Genomic DNA, 24,507 nt, shown 5'->3' on the forward strand with positions numbered 1-24,507 from the left:
CAACCTTGACCAATGAAGACATAAGGCATTTGTATAAAAAAAAATTTCTTCTTTCTTATCCTCAGCGTTTAGACAAGATTCTTGGGAGAACACATGAAGATCTTTTGAATGGAGTATCCACTCCTCCTCAGTAATAAGGACATCCTCCAACAATACTATTTTGATAATTATAATATGTAACCAAGCTTGACATGGTAGAACACACTTGTAATCCTAGAGCTGATAAGACTGAGGCAAGAAGTTTCTGAGTTTAAGGCCAATCTGGGCTACATAGCAATACCTTGTCCCTACATCCCTAAGAAACAAAGAAGAGAGAGAGAGAGAGAGAGAGAGAGAGAGAGAGAGAGAGAGAGAGAGAGAGAGAGAGAGGAAGGGAGGAAGGGAGGAAAAGAAAAGAAAAACAACCATAACTCTATACAGTTTCATTACTTAAGACTATGCATCAAAGTTCTCTGGCAGTTACTCAAATCCATTCGAGGTTATAATTGTAAATTTTAAGATGAAGATAGAGGCCAGTTCAATGGCTCAATGAATAAAGGCACTTTCCACCAAGTCCAATCCCCAGAGAACCACATGATGGAAGGATAGAATCTATTCTCTATGTAAGTTGTCCTCTAGTCCCCACACACATCATGCCGTGCACAAACTCCACTCCACACATATAAGCATATACACAAAAAGTAACTATATCAATAACTTTTGTGTTTAAGACATATAAATAGATTTCATCTGCTGTTCAATTCAAGCTTACTGAGAGGCTAGTATTTTAGAACAAACAGAACTAAGTCCCTGTCCCAGCTTTGTGACTAGCTCCATCCTATCACTTGGGGCAAGTTACCTGCTAAAGTAATTTTCTTCTCATTCTTTTTCTGAGAAGTTTGTATTTCCTATTATTAAGAAAGTAGTAAGAAGCCTAGATATTCACATGCCTGTCCACCCCTCAACTGTAAAAATATGAGGAGGGAAGATAGTTCATCCCTCGAAACCCCAAAGGAAATCAGCTGCTCATTGAGATAAAAGCTGAGGTATAAAACCAGTAGAGGGGGCCAGCCAAGTAGAGAAGAACCATGAAGTTCTTTTGGCTTATGCTTGTTGTCTCCACCACGCTTGCTACTGCTTCTGTCCGCTTTGACAGGTAAATTTCCCTTCCTTTGGTCCAGTCTCTGGGTGAGAAGAAAATGAAGGAACATGTCTTTACAATTCATAGAGTTTTTGTTTTGTTTTGTTTTGGATTGGGTTTTTTACTTCTTTAATTTTTGTCTTTTGACTACTTGAAGGGAGAAGGTATTCCGTGTGAAGCCCCAGGATGAAAAGCAAGCAAGTGTCTTAAAGGACTTGACCAAAACCATTGAGGTAAAGCATTCAAAGGGGTGTTATATCTTTCTCTTTTATTGTCTAAGAGATATTCTTTCTCATTTTATCTTCAATGCCCACAGGGCTACCAAAGCTGACAAACAACTAGAGATGACAGGAACCATTGAGATAACTCATCAGTAACCAACACCTCAGTTTTGTTTCCATAGTTGACTGCTTTTCCTTCCAGCTTCACAACCAACAGCTTCTAAATAAATATGTAAAACAAGGGACATTCTTGGCACCTTTCTCATTGCCCCCTTTCTCTCCTGTCTGTATTCTGCATGAACCTACCCCTGACATCCACTCCAATTTCTCCCGGGGACTTCTGTTCAAGTACAAACTAATGAGAGTAAAGTACCGGCCGACGCTAGCTTTGCTAAGAGTGGGTACACTTTCAAAGGAAATTCTTAACTGTAAAGAGTTCCTTAAACTCAACAGAAAAAGGGACATTCTCTATCATTGGTTTAGCCACCCCTTTTATACAAGGCACTTTGTCCCAGTTACCTTCCTTCTGTTTCATGTTTACCAGCAGATTTACAATATAACACCTTTAAAACACAGAACCTGAAGTAGAAAGATAGTAAGTAAAAGGGCTGAGATTACACATCACATTTAAACCCAGAACCAAGCCTGGCTTTCATTCTAGTCACGCTCATCTCTTCAGTCAAAACAGTAAGTATTCCTCACACACCATCACCTCCTCTGATGCCAATAGCAAGTCCACCCTGCCTCTTACTGGAGCATTTCCAATGTCTGTTTCCTAGCACATCCAGGGTATTAAATTAGTCCTGCCTCCCACAAAGCCAACTGTTCACTGCAATCTTAAAACTTGACAGCTGTGCCTCCTAATTTGAAAATGTCTATGAGGATGGCATGCTCTTTAGAGCCAGATTGGCTTTGTGGACTTAGGCAAGTTACAGATGCTCACAGGGCACCCACCTCTTCTTCTGTAACATGCAGCTGATTATCTCCCATTTTCCAGCAGCAGCAGCGGCAGCAGCAGCAGCAGCAGCAGCAAATGATGCCACAGGCTTCTGGTTTTGTTTAAAAAAAATTTTTAAAGCATTTTCTGTGGGTTTTGGTGTGGCCAGTGTCCTCTGTGATTTGCCATATGGCTATACTCTTTAGTCCTAAGCCCCTCTTCTCTGTTTCCTGCCCCTAGAGAGTCACTGACATCACAATTTCACTAATCTTGTACCCATTTTCTCATGAGGAATGCTATTTTCTAATTTTTCATCTGACTAAGTCTTTCTGGTTTCTACAAGACTCAGATGGGCCAATATATCCTGCAGGAAGTTGCCTTGCTCTTTCTATGTGAGGACATCCTTCCCCTTCCTCTGCTGTTGGCTAACATAATAGAAATATGTGTACTCAGCATTGTCTGCTACATAAAACCTCCTCTTACAATTTCCCTGTAAGACACTTCTGTGGCATCCACCTCTGTGCTTGCTACTTAGTAAATGTTCACAACAGTTCTTTGAGCTTGCAATTCTTTCTCCATGTTTTCTTTCTTTAACACAGATATTACTATTGTGTAATGCTGATATCTAGCCCATAAACTAACTCCTGATGTGTCCAACTTATGGAATGATGTTTCAAAGTAAACAGACATGTTGGTTGGTTCATAAAAACCTCATGTTGTCCTGTAATAGATGGCCCAAGAGTTAACGTGTGATGTAACTAAGAGATGTCAAAGATAACTCGGACATGCCTCAATCTTGTTGTGATGGTAGACTGAGCATCTCCTTCACATCTTCCAGGTGGGATGTGATGCTAGAGATTGGGCTTCTCCTTTGCATCTCCCAGGTCGGTGTGATGGTGGAGACTGAGCATCTCCTTTGCTTCTCTTAGGCAGACACAGGGCTTCTCTCTCCCATCCCCTAGACTGAGAATTTATACTTCACTTGGCTCCAAAAGTGACTGTAATTTTAAAGAAACCCAAGAAATGAAATCTTCTCTATTTTAACCAGAATTTTGTCCTTGTGGGCTTATTAATGAAATTGCTGAAATTAGCTATGGGAACATAGCAAAGAGGAAATCATCACTTATGAAATCTCAGAATGTCTAAGGATACATATTCATCTCACTATATCCAGAGTACTTACCAGGGAGTCCTATTGGCCATGTTTTTTTTTTCATTAAGGAACACTGAAAAATAATCAGTTCCAATGACTTGATCAAGGATGTATTATTAAAATAATAAAATTAATAAAGTACACCTTCTTGACAAATACAAACCTCCCAGGAATTCCAGAATTCACAAAGAAATCCATGGGAGGAGCCAAAAAGTTCTAAAAGCCAGATTATAGACAGCTGTGGTTAAATCAATTATGAAATAATCCTATTCACATCCAAAATGATAGAAGCGAAGGGAGATTAACCAAAGAAGTTGTCTCTTCTATTGGCTTTGACAAGTGCATTGTCCTAAAATGCTAGTTAGTATAAATTAATTTATTTCCTACTCCTTGATATTCAACACTTCTTAAATACATTTGTCAATACATTTTTCATTAGCTTATTAGTTACAGAGAGCTCTACACCATTTTATGATGCATAAAACATGGCCAGTGTGTGTGTGTGGTATCTGTGTGTGCTATAACACATGCTCTCTTGTTTCTGGATAACCTATATGATATCCATTTGAAAATCGAGGCCTGAAGAAATGTTCAAATATCTTTATCACTTTGCCTTTTTTCTTTGAGAAAGGATTTCTCCCTGAACTCAGTAACCAGCAAGCCCCAGAAATCGTCGTGTTTTTATCCCCATAGTTCTGAAGTTATAGGTATGCATGGCCATGCCCAGCTTTTTAACTGTATACATGTTTGGTAAACAAACAAGCTACAGCTAACAATGAGCTTGTCTCTGCAGCTTGATTTCTGGTATCCAGATGCTATCCATGATGTTGCTGCTAATATGACAGTGGATTTCCGAGTTAGTGAGAAGGAATCTCAAACTATCCAGTCTACCTTGGAACAACATAAAATGAACTATGAGTAAGTCCCTATTTATGTTTCATAGAGTTTGAGTAACTTTGAAATCTTTAGGATGTTTTATAAATCTTTGAGGGTTGGGGGGGTGGATTTTATGCATGAATACACTGTATTTCCATCATTTCCAATCCTCTCTCTCCATCCTCCATCTCTTCCTGTGTCCTTCCATCTGCACCCTCTGGAATTCATAATCTCATCTTCTATAATTATTTATACACACACACACACACACACACACACACACACACACACACACACACACACACTTACTGAGACCACTTAGTGTTGTTCATAAGTACATGTGTTTAGGGCTGACCACATGGGACTATATAACATATCATGAGTCTCATCCCTGAAGAAAACTGATTATCCCTCCTTCAGCAGTTATAGACTTATTGTAGCTCTTCACCTAGTAGTGGGTCTTGTCAAATTTGTCCCATCCATGTTGGCATGTTGACTGCTGTGATCATTATGCAGATCTTGTGTAGGCAACTATATTGTTGGGATTTCACGGGCAAAGCAAATCTGTTATGTCTAGAAGTTACTATCTTTCAGAAATCCTGATCTTCTGGTTTTTACCATCTTTCTGCCCTCTCTTCCAAGGTTTTCCTCAACTTAGGTGGAAAGATTGTATCCTAGATGTACAAACTAGGGCTTGGCTTCCCACAGTCACTTATTCTTTGTGATGTTGACCAGCTGTGGATCTCTGCAAGATCCCATCTCTTGCAAAATGAAGCTTCTTTGGTGAAAGGTTAGAGTTAAGTCTATGGGTATGTGGATAAGTACTTAGAATGTAGGTAGAAACTATATTGACTTAGGGAAATGGCAGTAATAGGTTTTTCTCTAGGGCATTGGTTCCCAACCTGTGGGTCATGATCCTTTGGGCAAAAAATATTTACATTATTATGCATAGCAGTAGCAAAATTACAGTTATAAATTAGCAATGAAAATATTTTTATGTTTGGGGTCACCACAATGTGAAGAACTGTATTAAAGGGTCACAGCATTAAGAAGGTTGAGAACCGAACCACTGCTCTAGGCTCTATGACCTCTCCAGCGATGAATTCCTTCTTACTGAATGAGCCTTAAGTCCAACTAGACAGCTATTGTTTACTCTTAATATAAAAGTGCCAGTAATCTAGCGTGGTGGCACATGCTTTTAATCCCAGCACTGTGGAAGAAGAAGCAGGAGGATTTCTGTGAGTTCAAGGACAGTCTGGTCTACATAGAGAGACCCTGTCTCAAAAAAAACAAAACAAAACAAAAAGCACAAAAAGAAAAAAGAAGGAAGGAAGAATAAAAGTGTCACTAGGGAATATCTTGCCTTGCCAGATGATCATTGTTATGGTTCATAGGTTTTTCAAGCAGGTAGGACTGTTAAATGCTTCTCTCCCTTGGCAGCTTGCATACACCTTCTGATATGGTAAAAGCTAATCCTCAGGGAGAAGGTTTCCAGATCTGTTGCAGCAAGCTCTGTGTCTGAAATGTGTAGTGTCTTCAAATATAGGTCTTACCTTCAAGGTATGGGAGACAACCAAGGGCAAGGGCAATCACCTATATTGTTTCTGGGGGGTGTGCCTTGGACCCCTGACCAACAGCATGAAGGGAGGCTAGCCTTGACTAGAAATGGGGGTTTTTTTAGTCTGTGGCTCCATAGGAGGACCTTTATCACCTCATGTGGCAGAACCCTATTAACTCCACATTAACTCCTTGGGTGTGTTTAAGTACATTTATAAAACAAAATGTTTTTCTACAGCTTTTTCAAATATTCTTAGTGTTATTTTCCTCTGCTTTCTCCCTGTACCTTCCTCAGGTTAAGTTCTTCTCCCTTTCTACTTTGCTGGTTTCTGCATTTATTCCAGGTTATCTACTTACATCTAAAGAGTTGGAGTTAGATTCCACAAATAGGAGAGAACATATGGCATTTGGCATTTGTCTTCCTGGGTCTGGGTTACCTCATTCAGTAAAATATTTTACAGTTACATCCATACAATGGAACTATTTTAAAATTGGGCCCGACAAACATTTAAGTGCTGTGTATAGAAGATAAAATTTACAATTTCTTTCAGACTATTGGAGTATATTTGTAGAGGTGATAGGGTTATTGGCAGTTTACTCTCCATCTTACATTTGTTCTGATCTAAATAAATGACAGTAGCCTACATCTTCTAGTTCCATAAGGAGAGAGCTCAGATATGAACAAGCAGGACAGCCTAAGCAAGGGCACATCATCATAACTGATTAGCAGTCAGCCCAGGGTTCGTGAGCTATGGGTAATGACTAACACTGTCTTCTTTTTTTAATCATCCTGACATATAAAAAGAAATTTATTATTCACACACACACAAAGAGAGAGAGAGGGAGTGGGAGGGAGGGAGAGAGAGAGAGAGAGAGAGAGAGAGAGAGAGAGAGAGAGAGAGAGAGAGAGAGAGAGAGAATAATCAATAAATTAATTATATTCTTTAGGAGAAAAAAATGACCTCAACAAAAGCAAAGTAATAGAATAAGACTTAAACTACAGAAGAGAGAATTTTAAATAACCAGTTAAGGAGTAAATCATTCTACCCCCTGGAACAGTAAAAGGAAATTATAATTGAACAACAACCATGGGTCATGTACCAGTCTGAGTCCTGGGACCATTGATACAAACAAGAAAATATCCTTGTGATGAATATCATAAACCAATTCACAATTTAGAAAATAAACTGTGTTTTTATACCTTCAAACACTCAGATGATATTGAGGGATGTGTTTTTAACCTCACCATGAACTATCATCATGTCAAACATCAATAAATGTTACCTCTTTCCTTTTGAACTTGCTACAGCCTATTTCACTGTGGAAGTTAATGCTTTATTCAAAAGGCCTTTTTGCTTCTAATAAAGTAAAGATATTGATGTCTATAATATTGTATTGCATAGTAAGGTGTGCTGTGACCCACCACAGCTGAACCATATTTATGATATATTATAGTATCATAAGCATGTTATTGCTTAAAATAAAAGCAAATATAAAAACACTCTTGATTCTAGTTTTTAAAATAGTAGAAATTATTGAATTAATTATTGGACACTGATTTTGTTTTTGCTATTGCTTCAAGAAGACTGTGATGCAAATACAGAAACTTGAGCATTCAAACTTTTTGATTAACATGTTTGTATATGTTCTTCTAAATTTTCATAAATAGAACCATTAAAATTAGAAACAGGTACCTTGCAGAGATTTCAGATTGCAGAAACCCCTGGGACATTCTGTCATATTACACTAAATTTGGTTGCATCTTGATCTTTTCATCTGAAAGAAACAACTCCTCCACCCTAAATAATACTGGTCATTATGTCTCTAGATTTGTGGGTATACCTTCAAACACTATAGCCAGCAGAGAAATGAGCTGTGTGAGGCTGGAAGGAAATCCGGTTCAACACGATGTAGTTACCTGAGTTCAAACTTATAGAGTCTGACCCTGAAAAGATTATATTTGACATATTTAAGTATAGTATAACTTAGGAAAAAAGTTTCCTCATAACAATTATCACAATTAAACTTAAGGCATGGTTGCATCAAAACTCTTTTGCAAAGTACCTGAAACTTCCTCCATAAGAATAGGTTCTATTGACTAAGAAACAACGGCCAGAATAAGAGTCTAGGAAGGAAGGGTTTGGAACAAGCAGAATAGTAGACTCCTCTGCAAAGTGCACGGGACTCTTTCTTAAGAATGGGTTTTACTGACTGAGAAACAATGCTCAGCAATCTCTGGATTTGAATGAGGCATGACCCTACAGATAAAAAAAAAAAAAATCCCCAGATTGTTAACTACATCCAGTCCCAACTTTCTGGGCAGAAAACAGGTATAAATCCCTTCTGTTAAAGAGAAAAGCCTGCAAGCTTTCTATAGTGCTCTGTGAGCACAAGGACCTCACATCCTCTACATAGATTCACTCCAAAACCTAACTTCTCACTTGTGATTTGTGCTCCAGAGGGCTACACCCTTCACTTTAAGTAATTAATAGAGATCTGATATCAATTCCTAGTATTACTTGATTTTGCAAAGTTCCAGCTCAAACTAGACTACAGTAGTGCTCAGCCAAATTCTATATATTCTGGCTTGAAGAGTTCTGTTTTCTTCATTGCTCTTCCAATGCAGACAAAATGTGCAATTTTTGACATGATTATAGATGGTTAAGTGAATCACTGGAAGACTGAGGCAGAGGTTGACACCATGCATCTAATCAAATACTCGTCCTTTCCCTCTTCGGTCCTGAAATGGCCCTGATCCTGTAAAGTGTAAATAAGATCCTCACAATAAGTGTCATTTAATCTCTGACCCAGATAGTTTCTTGCTTCCTACATCAAGAAGCAAAATGTTAAACTATTTGCTAAAATTAGACTTATCATTCTACAACAGGGTTTCTAGAATTTCTCAATTTAGCTTCACACATGGGAAAGACATGTAATTAAATATCTCCCTCATAAATGTAAATGTGGAAAGCAATCTTTAAAAACAAAAACCATTTCAAATTCTATATTCAAATCCATAATTTTATTTGCATATGAATTATGTGCATTACTATGTGTCAGTCAATAACAAAGGAGAGTTCTAAGAACAAAATGCCAGGCTGACTGGACCACAGAAACTGGTAGGACACATGATTCACTTAGACACTCTTCATTAAGCAGTGCACACAAATGATTTTTCAGTTTAAAGCACTTATGCATGATACTTTTTTTAGTTTTCAGAAAATTCAGCTACTAAAACAGATTTGATTTTAAAATAGAATGCTTAGTTCCTTTTTATTTATATTTTTACAAAGTCATAAAAGGCCGAATACAAAGTGCAACTAACCAGTGTATACTAAGAAGCCCAAGCAGACTGGTGAATGCATGTTTAATGATAAATGCATATACTGGACTAGTTGTCAGAAGGCAGATACCATATTTCAATCTGCAGTTAAAACTCTAAATGTTTTTATGGATTTTACACATTGAGATAATCTCTAGCATTGTCTTTTCTTTGATAAAATGTTAAAATTAGAAAATAAAGTTGTTCATATAAGTTAATTTCAGAAACCAGCTGTTAATACAATAAAACTCAAATGACAACAGAATAAAATTGTGATAAGAACTCTACAAGATTACACAGAAATGCCACGTAGAAATATACAGACTCACACAGTGATATTCAACACTCTACATCAGTAATTAATTACTAATAATGTTCATCCAGATACAAATTCGTGCTTCAAACATAAATCCACCCTGTTAAATAATTGTCTCAATTAGATAAAGCTAGTGACTTACTTAGTATGCTAGTATGCTTGATTAGCCTACTTTTATTAATGCAAGTGGAACAAAAGTTATGTGTTTTCTTTAGAGATTGAAGCAATTAACTGTATCTGTAGCAACTCTGCAAAACACATTTTCAAGCCCCTTCAAGCTTCCTGAGAAATTTAGTGCAACATGCCCAAATCCAAAATTGCTCTTAAAACTTTAAATCCTCAGAAATCCAAAATTTATAAGGAAAATGTGAAGCAGACAGTGAGTTAAATATGTGTGCATAATAATTCTGTCAGTGCTCCTAACAAGAATCCACATTTGTAGGTGGTTTGCTACTATGTGCTAAATAAATTCTAATTAGGAGTACACAACTCTTGTGTTCAGCATCAGAGCCATATCTATAAGCCAACTCTCAAAAAGAAACCAAGTAGAGGACCTTTGCAGTGTTTTAACTCAACGTAAGAAATTGGGGAAGGAGGATGTCAATGAATCACATGACTACAAATAGTCAAATATAGTTAAAGGGTGTTAACTCTGTACAGTGGTTGCCAACTGTGAAACAACCTCGCTGTTCTTAGGTTCACTCTATGCCTAATGAATGCTGAGCACAACTCATCACCTATTCAGCCCTATTCTTCATAACCCTGGGTGATATATCTGGTCTCATTAGAAAAGGGAAAAAAATGAAGGTCAGAGAAATATTTAATCTGCTCAAGATCTAGCATCAAGAGTAGAACTGAGTTTTAAAATCAAAAGCATTTGAACCTAAGCTGCTGCACTTATTGGATGACTTGAGTGTATGTCTACATGACTAAAGAGTACATTAGAGGACAGATAGCACCTTCTTAAGCTCAGGATTTGCTGCTAACAAACAGAAAATGTCATCTCATGAGCAAAAGCAGGACACTACCTTTGTATAGAGTCAATAAGAAGTTACATAATTCAGACACAGAGCTTCATCACAAATTTTCAATTATTTCTTTTAAATATTTAAAAAATATTTCTATTTTAATCCACAGCTTTCTGTGCCTCAGAATAGAATATATTGATTATAATTTTTGTGTTAGGTAAAAGACTGTCATTATAATCATGATTTTCATACTATAAGAGTGACATCCTTAGAAGGTACAGGAGCTACCCAGAGGCGTTGGACCATTTGGACCAATATCAAGGATCCTCTATGCTCATTGTGTCATATTGTCAGGTACCTTTACTTTTCTGTGTCCTCTGATATGGCTTGTTTTTAAGCAAGTCGTTTTCCCAGAGACTCACTTTATCTGTTCCTTCTAGGTTAAACACAAATTTTAAAACTTTATGTAAAAGAAGCAAAAAGGATGTTTGTAAATCTTCTGCAGCTATAACACAGTATTTAACACACTCAGGAAGCAATAATAGACATCAATGCAACTTTGCCTTAATGAGATATAATACAAAGATCATCTAAGTATACCCTAAAATATTAATCACAAGTGGCATTCAACATCATACTTAATGGGGAATGATAGATAGACTTTTTCCAATCAAAAGCAGAATTTAAAAAAACAAAAGAAAACAATGCCCTCTTCCAGTTGTACTATTTTTCTATGTTTTAACCAACACAATAAAGCAAGGAAATAGTAATGGGAAAAGTAAAGAAGAAAACACAATTTGTCACAGAGAAAGTAATTGCATAGGAAACCCTTAATACATAACTATAATTTAAAAGTGGAAGGCCAATAAGTTTAAAACCAATAAAATAGGCAATACATAAGTGTAACCAAAACAAATGTATTTTAATCTTAATAATAACCAATTTAAAAGTTTACTGGAGAAAATGCCACTTACAAGACTAGTTTGAAAATATACAAAAGATAGTCAAAATATACAACATTTTGCTGAAATATCCAAAAGTCCAATTTTAGCCAAATTCTTCTCAAACTTATCCATAATATCAAGATTTTTATCAAGAAACCACTTTTCTGGTGATTTTATTTTCTAAAATTATTCTAACAAAGCAGGGCAGTGGTGGTGCACACCTTTAATCCCAGCACTCAGGAGACAGAGGCAGCATATCTCTGTGAGTTTGAGATCAGCTTGATCTATAGAGTGAGTTCTAGGACAGCCAGCGCTGTTACACAGAGAAACCCTGTTTCAAAAAAAGAAAAAATAAATAAAATTTTAAAGTAAAAAAATTATTCCAGCAAAAGATTTTTTGAAGATAAGAATAAAGAGGTACTTTACTCGGCATTAGATTTTATTATGCATGTAATTTCCTACTACATGAGTTCAAAAACAAGTTCATAAACCTTGATAGTAAATCCACAAACAAAAATACATTAAAATATTTGTGTGCACAATGAAAACAGAACTTTTGAAACAAAGCTGAAGTATTTTGGATTCTAATTCCCAACTCTGAATACATAGACATTTTAACTACAGGGCTGGCGATGTGCTTAGGTGAGGAAAGGAGTGTGCTGATGAGTCAGTGTGTCTGGGTTTGGTTTCAGATACCCACATGGGAAGAGAGAACTGACTCCTCTGATTTGCCTTTGAACTACACACACACATACACACATGAGTGTGCACACACACACATTCAATAAATAAACTAATATGTATAAAGTTACAAATTATAAGCATATAATATTTCTGAGCAATAATTTCCTGATTATTTAAATAGTGATAATATTGACAGGATCAAATAATGTATGTAAAGTGGAATCTGGTCCATGTTAAACACATTTAGGATAGAGTACAAGAGAATTAAGGGTAGGTAGTTTGATGTGTTTAGAAGAAGTTCAGGAGGGAAGTCAGAGCTGAAAATTAAATACAGGCAGACCTTGAGTGGCCAGTATTTCTCCAGTCTATAAGATCTTGGAATAGTGAGATGTGTTGATGCAAAAAAAGATGGAAATTGAAAGTGGAGGCGTAAACCTTTTGACCCCAACAGTGTCACCCCTCTCAATGACGTTTTCTGACCTTTTTTGCCCCCTGAAAAGCAAACTAGCCACCCATATTGTAGCTCTATCATTAGATAATGTATTTGAACACATTGTGCCTTAGATTTTTTTATCAGTAAAATGAATTTTAAAATCCCCTGTGAAGATGAAGTGACTTAATGAACATAAAAGTTTAGAGAAATACTTAGCTTGTGCTAAGTGCTAAGTCCCCAGTTTTTTTTTTGGTTTTTTTTTTTTGGTTTTTTTTTTTTTTTTTTTTTTTTGGTTTTTCGAGACAGGGTTTCTCTGCGTAGCTTTGCGCCTTTCCTGGAGCTCACTTGGTAGCCCAGGCTGGCCTCGAACTCACAGAGATCCGCCTGGCTCTGCCTCCCAAGTGCTGGGATTAAAGGCGTGCGCCACCACCACCCGGCAAGTCCCCAGTTTTATTACCATCGTTGTTATTCAAGTTTTTCCCCAGATTTCAAAAGCTAAATCAATAAAATCTGTTCTGGAGATTTGTGCATGAAAATACCCACTATTGCCTGTGTGGTATAGATGTGTGTCTGCACACTTTGAAGGCTAGGAGCATTATGATGTCACAGTATGAATCAGGTATACGATTTCAAACATGCCAGTATTTTATTGTAAGGGAAAAATAGATATAATTAATTTTATTTAACTAAATATATGCCAAATATTATTTAAGAACATAAGCAATATCAAATTTATTAGTGAAATGTTTCACATAAAAATTCTTCAAAATGTCAGGCATAATATATATTTACTACAATCTCTACTTCTGGGCAAGGCTGTTTTAAGTTCTGGAAAGCAACATGAGTCCAGAACTGTTACAAATGTCAGCATAGCTCAGATAGATGGGGGATCAGAAGCCATGCAACGGCTTATTCAAAGGAGATGGCTACAGCAGAGCAATGAGGAAGTGGGCTCTATTCTAGATAGAGGAGAGGAAGAGGCATTTTCCTGCAAATGAAAGATAAAATGTTCCCTTTCCTATGATAAAAGTGTTCATGTGATAAATGTGTTTTATCATTCTCTGACTAACAGAATTCTGATATATGATCTACAAGAAGAGATAGAGAAACAGTTTGATGTGAAAGATGAAGTCTCAGGCAGGCATAGTTATACAAAGTACAACGACTGGGACAAGGTATAGTGTACAATACCTATTACGATCTTTTTAAATAACTGTCTTCTTTTGTTGTTATGCAATTTTCCTTTATTTTAATTCTTCAAATTTGATTTTGTTCTTAAGATTGTTTCTTGGACTGAAAAAATGTTAGAGAAACATCCTGAAATGGTCTCAAGAATTAAAATCGGATCAACTGTTGAAGATAACCCATTATATGTTCTCAAGGTAAAAATAATTCAAGACCCATTAATTAGTTTGTTATTTTAAAACATGGACACAAAAGTCACTTTGTGGCAGCTGAGCTAAATTTGAAATTGGAAAACATGTCATTTTTTGAATATTCAAACTGTCAATTCAAGAACATGTATTACAATCTTCCATGCAAACAAACAAACAAAAAAAAAACCCAGGAGTGTGCACCTGCTAGAGATCACATAATGAGCAAAGCAAGAAATATTTCACAGGAAAACTCTGTTACAATGTCTTGCAGGGTCATTGTCTACAACTCCTTCCCAGTCCATTAAAATGGAACGAAACTGGTGAATGAATGCCATGATGAAAATGTTAAATATCCTGCATGTGTAACACCAGAATAGTAGTTAAAGCATCAGAGCTAAGGGACAATGCAGGAACTGCTACTCAACTACTGCCAGACTCTGTAGACCCAAAGATTCTGCTGCTTGAGTAGCTCATTAATAACTGAGAAGGCATTCACAACCTATATCTCCATTCATTCAATGCCGCCAACCATCCAAACTAAGTCTGAACTCCATTTAAAACGAAGTCCTTCAAATATCAGGTACTGGTCCTGTATCCCACTCTACATATACAGTACCAGACCTCAATCCAGTTTATAAACTAGCTTTACAGTCCTTATCTCAGCACAGAACATTAACAATGGAGTAAGAAAAACAATATATGGTGTGGTTCACACTTTATTTTTGAGGGAACAAGGATATTTTTTGACACAAGATTTAGTTTGCTGCATACCCCAGGCTCACCTGAAAATCAGGAGTGGTGGGATTGCAGGTATGCATGTGGCATCCTGTCCAATAAGAGGTTGTGGTTTAACTTTTTAGTGTGTGTGTGTGTGTGTGTGTGTGTGTGTGTGTGTGTGTGTGTGTGTGTAGTTGCATGTGGATGACAGAGAACAACCTTTGGAGTCAGTTCTTTCCTTTCATTATATGGGTCCTAAAGACTGAACTCAGGTCATCAGGCTTAGCAACAAGTGCCTTTATCCTCTGAGCCTTCTCACTGACACTAAATTTCGTTTTATGAAGATGTGTTTTATTTATTAAGGATGTATTTGTTTGGATGTCTGCATATGAATATGGACATGTGAGTATGGGTATCCAAGAGGGCAAAAGGAGGAAGTCAGTTGCCCTGGAGCTGGAGCAGTTGTGAGCCACTAGATATGAATGCTGGGAACAGAACTCAGGCCCCCTGTGAGAGCGCAAGTACTTAACTGCTGAGCTATCTCTCTAGCACCTGACTGAGTTGTTTTTTGTTTTGTTTGCTTTTTAAGAACCCTAAAAGTAGCTCTGAACCTTGGAAAAACTTTTATTGAAAAAAATTATCCTGTAACAAATGATGAATTATGTATAGTCAGAATAGCAGCCATCATTTTCCCTGGGGACAGTATGCATAATCATGTTTCATGTTCAACAATAGGCAAGGAAAATAATGTTTGAGAAAATGAACTACTGAAATGACAAGGGACTAATATGAGAGCTAATGCAAAATAATCCCTCGTTTCAACAGATTGGGAAAAAAGATGGAGCAAGAAAGGCTATCTTCATGGACTGTGGCATTCATGCACGAGAATGGGTCTCCCCAGCGTTCTGTCAGTGGTTTGTCTATCAGGCAAGTAAACCATTCACAATCAATCTCTGACTGGTCTCCAATACTTTACTAAATGACAACATTTCTTTCCAAAAGTCTGGTGCTCCACCTAATTAGAAAAATCTACATTTGCCTCTGCCTGCATATATAAGGCCTGAGTTTTATTCATCATTGCAGTTTTAATAGAAGCATATCCTCCTTCAAACTCTTTAAACTTCACCTGAAAGTTTATGATAGTGAAAGTAACTTCTTTTAGCTATAATACTGATTTTATCCTGCAGTTATGTATAAATCTGATACCAATTTTATGTTATAAACTAAAAATTTAATTTTCTTTGATAAAAACTCATAACATAAACTTTTAGTTCTGCTTTACATATTTCATTGGTCATACAAGAACTTGGAGTTTTCCTATTTAATTTCCTTTCAATTGAGAAATACCTTGTTTTATAAAAATAGATCTAGTTTTATGTTTCTGATTATCTACTGAAAATATATTCTGACACATCCTATCTTTAACTTTCTTCACCAACTGTTTCACATAGCACTTTGGAATACCCACAGCAATGGTTGTTGGGGCACAGGTATGTTTACTAGGAAAGCTGTTGCATAGATTGATCTATAACTTTGGTTATTTTGACCCTCCCAACCAAGGACAACAGCTCCTCTTAACCTACAAAAGAGCACAAAGCATTATGACTGCAAGGAATCTCCTGTATACTGGTAAACTCAGCACTGGGACAGCTGGGGCAGGAGGAATAGATTGAGGCCGTTCTAGGTTATGCAGTGAAACCTCTCTCTCTCTCTCTCTCTCTCTCTCTCTCTCTCTCTCTCTCTCTCTCTCTCTCTCTCTCTCTCTCTCTCACACACACACACACACACACACACACACACGCATACACACACACGTCTTAAGTGGAATTTTCCAAGAATGGAGAGGGTTTTATTTGGTTTGGTTTTGAGAATTTTGATAGCAATGAAAGCTCAGATAACTGGAAGAATTTGTGCCAGAAAATAGAAACACTGACAGGTCAATCTCTAAATTTGTGACATTTAAATTTTTATTTTATCATTATTGCTAGAAATTGAACCTAGTATTTTGTGATTTCTAGGAAGCATATATCACTGCGAGATACTTATATTAATTTTATTAATTTTCTGAGGCCAGAGAAATGGCTGAGTCAGTAAAGTGCTAGTCGCACAAGCATGAGGTCCATAATTCATGTAACAATGATGGGCAAAGTTCTTGCCTACAGTCCTAGCACTGGGGGAGGGGACTTGGATGGGGGGCAGAGACAAAGGATCTTTGGGACATTCTTTCAGCCACTCTAGCTAAATTGTCAAGCTCTGACTTCAGTGAGAATAGAGAGAAATTAAGGCAGTCATCTGAACCTGTTGTCATGTTGTCAAGCTTGGACCTTCACTCACAGGTGCATAGGTACACCACACACATATACATGTGAATTTCTTTGGTGGGTAGATCACATGCTTGTAGATCACATGCTTGATGTGCACAAAAATGTGGGTTGAATCCACAGCACTAAAAAGGTTTTTTCTTCAGTCATATTTACAAATATTTATGAAACTTCTCCAATGTTCCTATCTCCCTGTGTTCACAGACTTGATCTATATTTATTTAAGGGACATAAGAGAATGACCTTATCAAGTACCTGGTGCTATTAACTTTCACTTAGCTGTATTATTCTGTGGTTATACAGGCTATATCTGGCAGCTTCCAGTGTGAATAATTAAGTCAACCTTTAAAGAATGTTCATTTTAGTTCATGTCTTTGCATTTAAAAAGTGTTTTTTCCTATAACCTATGTGGTTCATTTATCTTTACCTACTTTTTAAAATGTTTAAAACCATCTAGCCTTGGAAAACAACTCAGAGTGGTAAGTAGCTATGGCTAATAGAATCTAGCTTTCTCAATAGCAACCTAACTTTCTACCCCTTTTAGGCAACTAAGAGTTATGGGAAAAATAGAATCATGACCAAACTCTTGGACCGGATGACCTTTTATATTCTGCCTGTATTCAATGTAGATGGATATATTTGGTCATGGACACAGGTACTGGTGTATATATGCTTGTTTGTTGCATTTATGTAATGTATTAGTCACTGGTTTTAATGTATATTTATTGTTGCTTCTTATTTTAAGGTCTGGGTAACTATTTGATTCCAGTTTAAAGAGGTATATTTTTAATTTTTTTTTTCTGAGACAGGGTTTTGGTGCTTGTCCTGTAACTCGCTCTGTAGACCAGGTTGGCCTCAAACTCACAGAGATCCTCCTGGTTCTGACTCCCAAGTACTGGAATTAAAGGTGTGCACCACTGTTGCCCGGACTTATTTTAAAATTTTTTAAGAAATGTTTTTATTTAATCTTTGAGAATTTCATACAATGTACTTTTATCTTACTTATTACCATTTCTCACCTCTTCTCACATGCACTCCCACCTCCCTACTCACCCAACTTCATATTTTCTGTCTCTCTTTAATACACACACACACACACACACACACACACACACACACACACGAAGTCCAGTTTGTGTTAGCCGACTACTCTGGAGCATGGGGCTTGCCCTGAAGTGCTTGATATACCCAGTATCATTAAAGAAAACTGACTCTCTCTCCTAGCAGCAATCAAATATCCATAGCTCCTCAGCTAGGGTAGGACTTCCTGCCCACCTCCCCAACTCCATGCTGAAATTTTGTCTGGCTTGAGCTGGTGTAGATCCTGCGCATGCTGTCATGTCACTATGAGTTCATGTGTGTATCTGTCCTGTTGTGTCTACAAAACAGTTTCCTTGAAGTCATCTACCAGTTCTGGCTCTTCACAATCTTTCCAATCCCTCTTCCCCAGAGGTCTCTCAGTCTTGAAGGGAAAGAAAGGTCTGATACAGATATCCCATTTAGGGAGTGCCATTTAGGGCTGAGCATGTCCAAGTTTCTTATGTTCTGTCCATTGTTCAATTGTGATGGTCTGGTTGCTCAGGTATTATTAAAATAATACAAACATTTTGCTGCTTTCTCAGACAGGTAATGGTCATTTTCTAATACAGAAAACTCATCAACCATTTTCAAACTTATGGTATTTTTTCATCAATGCTTAAAACATTAAGTTTAAAAATTATGTATCTGAAAATATTAGAAATTGTAAGAAAACATTTCTTTATAATAAAGGAGCTCAAGTTAACTATAGAGATTTCAAATAAATCTCTTGATGTCACCTACAAGACACCTACAGAGAGAATCTGAGATGGGCACATTGAAAAGTTCAGCTTGCTGGGCGGTGGTGGCGCACGCCTTTAATCCCAGCACTTGGGAGGCAGAGCCAGGCAGATCTCTCTGAGTTTGAGGCCAAGCTGGTCTACAAAGTGAGTTCCAGGAAAGGCACAAAGCTACACAGAGAAACCCTGTCTCGAAAAAGAAAAAGAAAAAGAAAAAGAAAAAGAAAAAGAAAAAGAAAAAGAAAAAGAAAAAGAAAAAGAAAAAGAAAAAGAAAAAGAAAAAGAAAAAGAAAAAGAAAGGTTCAGCTGACCAGGTTTACACGCTTTGATGTCCCTTCTGGCAGAATCGAATGTGGAGAAAAAACCGTTCCAAGAACCAGAATTCCACTTGCATTGGCACTGACCTCAACAGGAACTTCGATGTCTCATGGGACTGTGAGTTGCAGATTTGTTGTCAAGAAAAGGTTTTTGCATGTAGACCTTGAGTTCAAATAAACCACCTACTTATTTCAGCAATAATATAGATCCCTGAGTGAGCTGACTTCCCTGTCTGTTAAATGGAAGAAAATCATCAATAATACCATGGGGATATTTTGAAGGTTTTCTATGGGAGAAAGTGGGAAAAGATGTTATGTATCTATTGAGCCACCTCTTAATGAACATAAACACACACACACACACACACACACACACACACACACACACACACACACACACACACACACCAGATGTACAAAAGTCAGGTATTCTTGGGTGATCTTGAGCCCTACCACTTCCTAACCTGATAGAAGTTGAGAAATACCAGTGGTTATAACCAACATACAAGTAATGATTTTTCAGGTGCTTAACAAAGAACCATCTGAGACGGGGGCAGTTAAAAAGTATAATAGGAATACAGTGCCCAGTTAAACCCACTACTTCAGATGATGCATTCATTTCTATACAACCACATCTTTATCATTACAGGCTTTAGGGAGACCATACCTCTGTCCCAATTTGGGCATTTCCTCTTTGCCTAGTTTGTTTGTTTTTTTTAAAAAACTACCACACTTTTTTTTAAAGTCACCACAACTTTTAACTCTATTCTACCATAATGCATATTGAAATAGCAGCAGCTATCCCTAATCTAGAGAATTCTCCTGAAAGAAACTGACAAAATTTGGACTCAAGACAGATGATTTATACCAGTTCTCCAAGAGTCAGAGCTGAGGCTGAATGGAAACTGGTATGGACCAGGATTCTAAGCCTTGGGATGCTTCTGTTTTTTGCTATGACCTATAAAAGGAGGGCAAAAGGCTAACAATACTTCCACAGTTGGTTGGACATGTGTACACAAAACCTCTAGTGACCATGTAACAAGAGATGTCCAAAGTTTTAAGCATTGGGTAAACCCATATCATAAGAGGCAAGGGTGGTGCTAGTAACCAGCACATTGTGATCTCATCCACATTTCTTCTATAGCTTCTCCAAATACCAAAAACCCATGCCAGGATGTCTACAGGGGCCCTGCACCAGAGTCTGAGAAAGAGACAAAAGCTGTCACCAACTTCATTCGAAGCCATCTGAACTCAATCAAGGCTTATATCACCTTCCATTCCTACTCCCAAATGCTATTGTTTCCTTATGGCTACACATCCAAACTGCCACCCAACCACAATGATCTGGTATGTAAAACATATATATGTATATGTATATGTGTATATATATACATTTACATCATCATTAACTTTGATATATGCTGAAATGGATTCACTTTGTTTGGTTGGTTGTTTTGAGACATGGTATTACTATGTAATTCAGGTTGTCTTTGAATTCACTATGTGACTCAACCACACCATACACTTACCATCCACCCTACCTCAACTTCCCAAATCCTAGAAATACAATTTTGCTACCACACCAAGGCCTCACATTTCAAATATCAGAAAAAGAAGTAATGAAGTTTACTCTGTGGTTAAAATAATTATCTTTAGATTTTTTATTTGATAATTGTAAACACAAAATATTTAAATGTGATTCTAAGAAAATTTTATAAGGAAGAAATGTCTAGACCATCAAGAATAGAATTCTAATATTAGATGGCCTAGATATAGGATTCTAATATACAAAGTCGTTTTAGAAAGTACTGTTTAATACTTTCTTTGGGTCTTACAATAAAAGCATGCAGGGCAAATGCCTAATTGAGCAGCAGAGATAGTAGATAGTTCTAACCTCTGGACACCAGACTAAAGGAGATCCATGATATATTTTTCTCTATTAATAATCTTAAAATATTAATTCTTCCACTATCTAAAGAACACTATGACTATCATAGTGCTCTGTCAGTAAGAATATGATATCATTTCAAATCTGTGATCCACTGAACATGATTTTTCTTTCTGTGAAAACTGATTTAATCACATAAGTTTTAGAAAGAACACCATATACACATAGTTAACCTGCACACATAGGTAACTATCTATTAACTTCTATTACCATAGAAGATAATATGGGCAGTATACAGGGTCTGGTATCCCAAATCACACAGTAGCCAGCAGACACAGTACATCCAGTCACTGTTGTGGCTCAGACACTTCAAATCAACTTAAGAAAAAACTGGGACATGATTTTTAATCTTGAACTCACTCAATTGTATTCATCACAGTGATATTTAATGTTAACTAAATCTGAGATTTCAAGCAGCCATTAATTCCATCTATACATTAAGAAAATACAAAAGTATCCTATGATCACACTGTAGCTTAAGATGCAAACTAGCTAAGAATCTGAACTCATGATTAATTTGTGTGGTGGTATTCTAATTGTACTGAAATGTGATTTTGATTGTATGTTAATAAATAAAGTTACCCGGGGGTCAGAGCTATTACAACCATAGCAAGAGTGTGGCAGTGGTGGTACACGCCTTTAATCCCATAGATATCTGTGTGTTCAGGGATACAGCCAGCATTGGAGACATATGCCTTTAAGACCTGGGGGGCTGTACATACAGACAGTGACAAGGCAGTCACATGTTTTGGTTTACAACCAATGAGAAGGCAGAACAAAATACTATAAAAAGACGGACAGACAGGATATATCTCTCTTTCGGGAAGCTGGGACACCACAGGAGGAAGGGTGAGATTTTAGCTCTGAGCTCTGACCTCTCGGCTTTCTCTTTTACATTGGTTCTATGTCTCTTATTTAATAAGACTGTTGGTTACATCTACAAATTTGTGCAAATACAACAAGGCAGTTGCATGCTTTGAGGGGATGAAAATGCACACAGATATACACAGCAAGCCTTTCTAAGTAAACTGAAAGGTTTTATAGAACAGCTAATTTATTTATATATTAAATAAAATATATTTCTTAATTACATACACTTATACATAATGATGAAAAACATTCATTTGGAGTTCAAATATATTAGAGACTATATCCATTAATGTCCATCCTAACAATTACTCCCCTACCACAAACAATTGAGTATATGATGAAATGCCATGCCAGAAAAGAAACCCTAATATAAAAGGACCAATTTAAAGATGAGTAAACTATACTGGAGATGTAGTTCAGTGGTCAAGTGTTTGGCTAGAATGCAGTGTTCTGTGTTAGATCCCAAGTAGTGTTTACATGCACACTCACACGCACACTCATACAAGTTCAGTCAATGAAGATTAAAACAAAACTGAATCAACTACCTCTCTTCTATTAGCACAAGTAAAAGAAAAGTTCTGTATCAATAGTGGACTTATTACAGAGAAAGGGATGGGAGAAAATGATTTTGAAAGGGTCAATATCTGAAGCCAAAAAGAGTCTGAAAGACAGGACACACCAGGCTAGAAAGATAGCTTATCTATATAGAGCACTTGTTCTTGCAGAGGACCAGGGTTTGAGTCTCAACACCCATAGGGTGGCTCACAACCATCTATAATTTTAGTTACAGGGAATCTATTACCCTCTTCTGACCTCCATGGGCACCCATGTGATGTCCATACATACACATGGGAAAAAACATTTAAACATTCATATATGTACATAAATAAATCTTCAAACCTTTTAAAAAAGGATACAGGAAGAGATAGAAAACACAAAATTCCATATAATTGATTGATTGTACTTTGACAATGTTTTTACCTAGCCATTTATCTTATTTTGATCTTCAAATGCTAAATAACATGTAAAATTAGTTTTTAACTCCTAAAAATGTATTCATATAGCATTCTTTAACCCTCTCTCACTTTCCTCTCTAGTTTAAGGTTGCAAGGATTGCCACTGATGTTCTTTCAACTAGATATGAAACCCGTTACATCTACGGTCCAATAGCATCAACAATTTGTAAGTTTTTCCTGTCATTTACTATGACTATTTCTTTGTGTCTATATATATATATACCAAATTTGTAGATTATAAACTGCAGTTGTTACAAGAGATTCTACATTACATGTGAACCTAAAAGATAGGATGTGCCTGTCTCCTGAGACAGGGCAGTTTTTGAAACAAATTAATATGAACTTTTACAAGGCTATAAAATTAAGATAAATTATTAAATCAATAGAAATTTATAGCTTACTTTATCTACCTTTCTGTTCCCCAAAACCAATGTTTCATCTTCAGCAGAAGAATTAGTTGGGGCAGAGGCCATATCTTGTTTCATCTACTTAACTTGAATTGAATCATCTCTTCTTTGGTCTTATCTCCATTCTAGTAGTATCTTCTTGTTACTCTATGGTGGGTGGGTGTGTTGACTCGTATTCTCTTGTCCCTCTGATCTGTTCTTCCTGTTACAGGCAAATGAATATGTGTGGTAGTGTAGAAAAGGAGATGATAAGATTTGAGTTCTCTTCTTTTGTTTATTTTCTCACCCCAATTTTTAATCCTTCAGTATTATAGACTTTCATTGTTGTTGGGTTTTTACTTAGTTTGCTTAGTCTTAAGGAACTTTCACATCTCTTATTCTTTTTACATGGAATCAGCAAACTTTCTACAGGGTCAACTATTTGGTTTGACTTTAATGCCAGAATAGCCTCTGTTGTGACTACTCAATTGGGGCATTATAATTTAAAAGCAGCCACAGACAATACGTTAAAAATGAGCATGACTATGTTCATATAAACCCCCATTCTCAAAAACAAGAAGAAACAATTTGCCAAGTTTCAGACTCTGTTCTAAGTATCATCTGTAGTTGTTAGTTGACTCATAAGCTGGTCACTGGGTTCAGCACTTGATTCACATGATCTAAATTAATCCTCACAAAAAGACCCCAAACTATGATCAAATACTACTTCTAAGTTACAAGGACTGGCAAACGAATTACAAAGTAAAGTTATAACAAAACCAAAGTCCTCACTTCTAGGCATATGACTTTTGTTGTTTGGTTTTTGTGATTTATCAGTGTTTTTTATTTTCAAGAAATAAAATCAACAATAATAAAAACATGCTTTGATTTTTCCCGAAGACCAGACTCTGTGGATTAAGATAACTTCTTCTCTTCTGGCAAGAGTTATAGTTATCAGGATGTCTCCATCAAACTTCTCCCCTCAGGACTCAGGGAACCCTCTGGAAGACAGGGCAGAAAGAATTTAAGAGCCAGAAGGGGTGGAGGACATAAAGAAAGCAAGACCCTCTAAAACAACATAAGCATAGCTTATATGAACTCATGGAGACGGAGGCAGCATGACCAGGACCTGCATGGGTCTTCACCAGGTTTTTATGCATATGTTATGGCTTCCAGCTTAGTGATTTTATGGAATTATTGAGTGTGTG

The 24,507-nt window shown here is 36.7% G+C and overlaps 1 protein-coding gene across 1 annotated transcript in view; it reads left to right on the forward strand.

Moving 5' to 3' along the window:
* Positions 1-1,060: 1,060 nt before the first annotated feature.
* Positions 1,061-24,507, forward strand: part of Cpa3 (carboxypeptidase A3) — a 30,155-nt gene continuing 6,708 nt past the window's right edge. Inside the window, exons 1-10 of the mRNA XM_006993812.3 lie at positions 1,061-1,135; positions 1,278-1,353; positions 4,225-4,349; positions 13,604-13,706; positions 13,812-13,913; positions 15,450-15,551; positions 17,490-17,600; positions 19,107-19,197; positions 20,224-20,426; positions 22,995-23,079. Coding sequence (XP_006993874.1) covers positions 1,068-1,135; positions 1,278-1,353; positions 4,225-4,349; positions 13,604-13,706; positions 13,812-13,913; positions 15,450-15,551; positions 17,490-17,600; positions 19,107-19,197; positions 20,224-20,426; positions 22,995-23,079 — 1,066 coding nt within the window. The 5' untranslated portion in view covers positions 1,061-1,067. The remainder of the gene's footprint in view (positions 1,136-1,277; positions 1,354-4,224; positions 4,350-13,603; positions 13,707-13,811; positions 13,914-15,449; positions 15,552-17,489; positions 17,601-19,106; positions 19,198-20,223; positions 20,427-22,994; positions 23,080-24,507) is intronic.

Source organism: Peromyscus maniculatus, chromosome 6, assembly GCF_049852395.1.
Source record: "Peromyscus maniculatus bairdii isolate BWxNUB_F1_BW_parent chromosome 6, HU_Pman_BW_mat_3.1, whole genome shotgun sequence".
Lineage (NCBI taxonomy): Eukaryota > Metazoa > Chordata > Mammalia > Rodentia > Cricetidae > Peromyscus > Peromyscus maniculatus.